This window comes from Berghia stephanieae, chromosome 1 (genome assembly GCF_034508935.2).
Source record: "Berghia stephanieae isolate SIO BIC M18660-M18661 chromosome 1, UCSD_Bste_1.3, whole genome shotgun sequence".
NCBI lineage: Eukaryota > Metazoa > Mollusca > Gastropoda > Nudibranchia > Aeolidiidae > Berghia > Berghia stephanieae.
In genome coordinates, this window is record NC_088360.1 from 117815970 (window position 1) to 117820969 (window position 5000).

The window sequence follows — 5000 nt, forward strand, 5'->3', positions numbered from 1 at the left end:
AAAACTAACTATGCATTTGACTGTTTCCCTCTCAGCCAGGGTATCCGGCCAGGGCCAGGATAAAACCAAGTAATCTCATTCCAAGACAAAGACAGAAAGCATGTTGGAAAACAGTTATAAGGGGATAGAAGACACAGTATGTACCCCCCCCCCCCCTTGCCCACTATGGGAGGTCAGGAACCCCACCCAGCCTAACATTTATCTTAAAGGGAGTCTTCTTGTATACTATTAAGTCGACAATCTCAGTTCCTGTATATTGCAGGGTACTCAATTACCCTAAAGTGAAACGGGGTAAAGTGTTAAATGCCTTACCAAAATAAAAATAAAAAACACATACAGTTAACACAGTGCAGCTGCAGAGGTCTAAAAATATTGAGTTCGTGCTCTTTTCACACCTCCGATTTGTCAACACTCTCATTGCCTCTTGATTAAAAAATAAGATAGGAGAAGAATATGTTACGACTTGGTCATCGATATCACAAATTTTTCTTGTTCCGACTGTTATAATAGTTTTTAAAAGGATTAATTTATTAAACCTTTGCGACAGAATTCAATTCAAGCGGTGTTATTATTATTATTATTATTATTATTATTATTATTATTATTATTATTTATTATTATTATTATTATTATTATTATTTATTATTATTATCAATAATAATGATAATAATAATATTAATAACATAATAATAATAATAATAATAATAATAATAATAATAATAATAATAATAATAATAATAATAATAATAATATATAATAATAATAATAATAATAATAATAATAATAATATATAATATAAAAATAATATAATAAAAATGAAAATATCTTATATCATGATGTTACATGCATAAAAATGATAAATAGAAAGTTAAATTTATGCAAAAAATTATAATGAAATTAATTGCAAAATATATATATATATATATATATATATATATATATATATATATATATATATATATATATATATATATATTACAAAGAGAAATATGTTGTCCCTATGACCCCTGGTTTGAATGTATATGTAAATGCATAAAAATGTAAAAATATACAATTAAGAATTAATAGTGAAACTTTATATATCAATTTGATAAATTGAGATAGATTATACTTCTGGCCTCTAGTCCGAACTTGTGTGTGTATATTTTAAAAAATAGTATTTAGATCTAATTTAAATCACAGTTGCGCGTTAAAAATTCGAATACTATGTGGTAAAAATGAATTAAGCTGACGTGTTGTCTTTGTTTTTGTAGATAATATAAACCCTCTTCCGCACTAGGACAGGACTGTCCTGGGACAGTCCCGTCCCAAATCTGTAACATATAGAATTTAAGAGAAATCTTCCGCACCTATTGGGACGGGACAAAACAGTCGTTGTGAAATGCTACAAAATCAACGGGACAGGACTGTCCCAGTCCCGTGTTCATATCGTTTGTGATAGTAGAAAAATATAGCAGACTTCCGCACTAGGACAAAAAAGTCCCAGACTTGGCGGCGCCGTGTCGAAATTGAAATGCCTGTTTTTATTTTCTGCATCCCTACTACTACTGCTACTACTACTACTACTACTACTACTACTACTACTACTACTACTATTTCTACTGTTGCTTCTGCTGCTGCTAATGCCACTAATATATTAATACCTACATCCCTTACATTTTGTATTTATTTCCAATTCCATTGTATTTATTTTCCAACAATAGTCCACACTTTATTTTAGTTCACTGTCTTCTATACTGCATTTCACAGTTCCTACCCGCCTCCCCTCTTTTAACATAATTAAGTACGCACCTTTTATAAATTTCTATTGCTCTGTTTTAATTCGCGCTTCCTCACAAAGTAGCATACAATTTCCTGCCCATCAATGTTTTTGTTAATGCATCTTAACAACGCCACTACCACATTATCTCATTCGTCTGTAGTTTTTAATTCATCATGTGTTGTTGATGAAGGGGAAACCCGAAACGTCCATTTTATCTGTTTTCGTATATTAAACTGAAGCTTACATTCAATTTCACAGTTATGGTTTATTTATTTATTTCAATTCTGAATATAAAAAAGCAAGAACAATTCAAAAAATAATTCTATGTGATGAAACCACGTACAGAAAGCATAGCAACATAAACATTTTCGGCAATTTAAAAACGTATGTTTATAAATATAATTTAAGAAGTGTCACACTTTGTGACACAGCAGTAACGTGTCTAAAACCGGTCGCACATCTTAGTCGGTACCTTGTGGGATCAATTATCTTTATCGTTATTTATTTCGGGAATTTTCAATGAAAATATTTTAAAGTAAGTCCTTCTGAGCCACTTGGACTCATTGTAAGACAAATTAACTCCTTTAGAGCCTTGTAGCCAATGGTGCAGGAGTTATTCCGGTTTCAATAGCGTGAAGCGGACAATTAACGTATTTGTTTGAAAACCTTTGAACAGGACGCTAGTCTATCGCAGATTACTATCCCAGCTTGACAGGTACCCTTTTACACCTGAATGGAGTGAGTGATTGGAGTAAATGTTCTTGCTCTAGAAAGTACAAATTGGCTTCGGTCGGAATCGAACACAGAACCTCTGAGTCCAGAGTACAATGCGCTAACCATGGGCCATCTTGCCTCCTAAGCTTATAAATCCGGAACTTATCCATGTAGCGTTGAGCAGACAGATAAGTTTAAAATTTAAAAAAATAAAATTCCCTTTATCAACCCATAGGGGAAATTTTTTCTCGAGGGTCTATTCCAAGGTCAGCCGCAATGCAGCGCCGCAAATTGAGCTAGGGCGAGGTATAATCTAGGTGTTAGCCGCAGTGCAGCGCCGCAAATGAGCTAGGCGAGGTGACTTACTCAAGGCAACACAGCGCATCAGCGGGTGATCGAACTGATGCCTTTCGGGTACGAAGCAAAGACCGTACCACCGAGCCATGCTGACTTTCTATTATCCTCTTGAATGATGCTAGTCCGTCAAAGATTACTTTCATCAGCGAACTGGTACTCATTTGCACCTGGGTAAAATGAGGTGATTCCAAGAAAGTCATTTTAAGATAAGATCGGAGATCACCATAGAGTCTACGGAATTGACCCTTGAGCAATCTTTGGGTCATTAAAGGATGCACCCAATATTGTTTTCTCTTTCAATTTGTCTTTTTTTTCCACGTAGTAAAGCACAAAAATATGCAACCTCTATTTCATCCATTACTAGTAGTAGTAGTAGTAGTAGTAGTAGTAGTAGTAGTAGTAGTAGTAGTAGTAGTAGTAGTAGTAGTGTTGTTGTGTAGATGTAGTAGTCGTAATAGTAGAAGTAGTGGTAGTAGTAGTAGTAATAGTAGTAGTAGTAGTAGTAGTAGTAGTAGTAGTAGTAGTAGTAGTAGTAGTAGTAGTAGTGGTAGTAGTGGTAGTAGTAGTAGTAGTAGTAGTAGTAGTAGTAGTAGTAGTAGTAGTAGTAGTAGTAGTAGTAGTAGTAGTAGTAGTAGTAGTAGTAGTTGTAGTAGTAGTAGTAGTTGTAGTAGTAGTAGCAGCAGCAATAATATTACTCTTGCTATAAGAATATTTCATAATTATATAAATCTTATGTAAACAAATCCCATTGTACAGTGTAAAAAATCATTATCGTCATGTCGCATCTTATGTTGATTCATAAAATGTGAATTATTAGAGTTGTACCAAGGACTTATTTTTTAAATTATTAATTTATAATTCAAACTTTTAAATAACTAATCTATTAATTAGAAGATTTTACATTATTATTATCACCATTATTATCACCATTATTATTATTATTATTATTATTATTATTATTATTATTATTAATATTATCATTATTATTATTATTATTATTATTATTATTATTATTATTTTATTATTATTATTATTATTATTATTATTATCATTATTACTATCATTGTTTGCCTTGCTTTATTATTGATTTTATTTACTTGATTTGTTGATGAAAATATTATATTCTTGTATGAGTTATATTGAAAATTGCCTACAAATAAACTTTTGGATCTTGTAAAAAAAAATTAAAAAATAATGCATTCGCGCAGGTGTGTCCCGGGACAGTCCTATCCTTGTGCGGAACCCCTTTTGAATAGAAGTTTTCTCCAGTGGGACAGGACAAATTTGTCCTGGGACAGTTTTGTCCTAGTGCGGAAGGAGTCTAAGGCGACGGCTCCTCGTGGAGAACTTAATGTATTTGTGAAGGGGGTGATCGCCCCCCTTCATAACTTTCTCCAGTTTACTTAGACAAAATCTCTTGGTGAAAATTGTCCTGCCAATGGTGGATGAAGTCAAATAAATATGTTAGAAATAATGAAGAGATATCCCGTTGGTCGTTAAAGGACTAATAACAAATTCATTATGATCTCACCCGTCCTATTGGCTTATAATCTTGACGAGAGTTGACCGTTGTGTTGTCGCCGAAAAAAGTAAGTACCAGACAAGCCAAGTTTAACCCATAGAGAATCATCACGTTAGTGAAGGGGAACACTTCATCCTCTACGCCCTAAGGAAAAACAAGCACAATTGTGAATTTATATTTTAATGGTTGTGATATTGAAATGGTTAATTAGCGGAGTTGGCCGAAAAGTTGGTTGTAACGATATGAACGACCTCACTGAATACATTGTTAAAACCAAAACAAGAGATTTTCACAATGTCACTGTCACTTTTTGTCACTGAAGACTAAATTCAAATCTTTCTATTGCCAATGAGGAATCTGACCTGCCTAAAGCTTATATCGCTCCACTGTATCTCAATCTGAGAACAGTTTTCCCATAATGGGCAGGTTTCAAACCCGGATAAAGCCGGTTTATTTCTGATCTCTTTTTTTTTTACTCAGCAAGGAAAAGACAGTTAGATCTTTTAAATTTGACAAAAATACTTTGCGGTAGACTGTGGTAAGACGCCATCCCACCATTTTGGGCGTCTTGGTAGCTTGGCGAAGCATGTGTGGCGCGATGGCTCAGCGGTACGGTGTCTCGTCTTGTCACAAACGTCAAGCAAT

General features: G+C 33.6%; 1 protein-coding gene across 1 annotated transcript in view; it reads right to left on the reverse strand.

Moving 5' to 3' along the window:
• The window catches only part of LOC144962883 (multidrug resistance-associated protein 1-like), a 53945-nt gene that overhangs the window by 38412 nt on the left and 10533 nt on the right, over positions 1-5000 (reverse strand). Inside the window, exon 5 of the mRNA XM_078896247.1 lies at positions 4365-4499. Coding sequence (XP_078752373.1) covers positions 4365-4499 — 135 coding nt within the window. The remainder of the gene's footprint in view (positions 1-4364; positions 4500-5000) is intronic.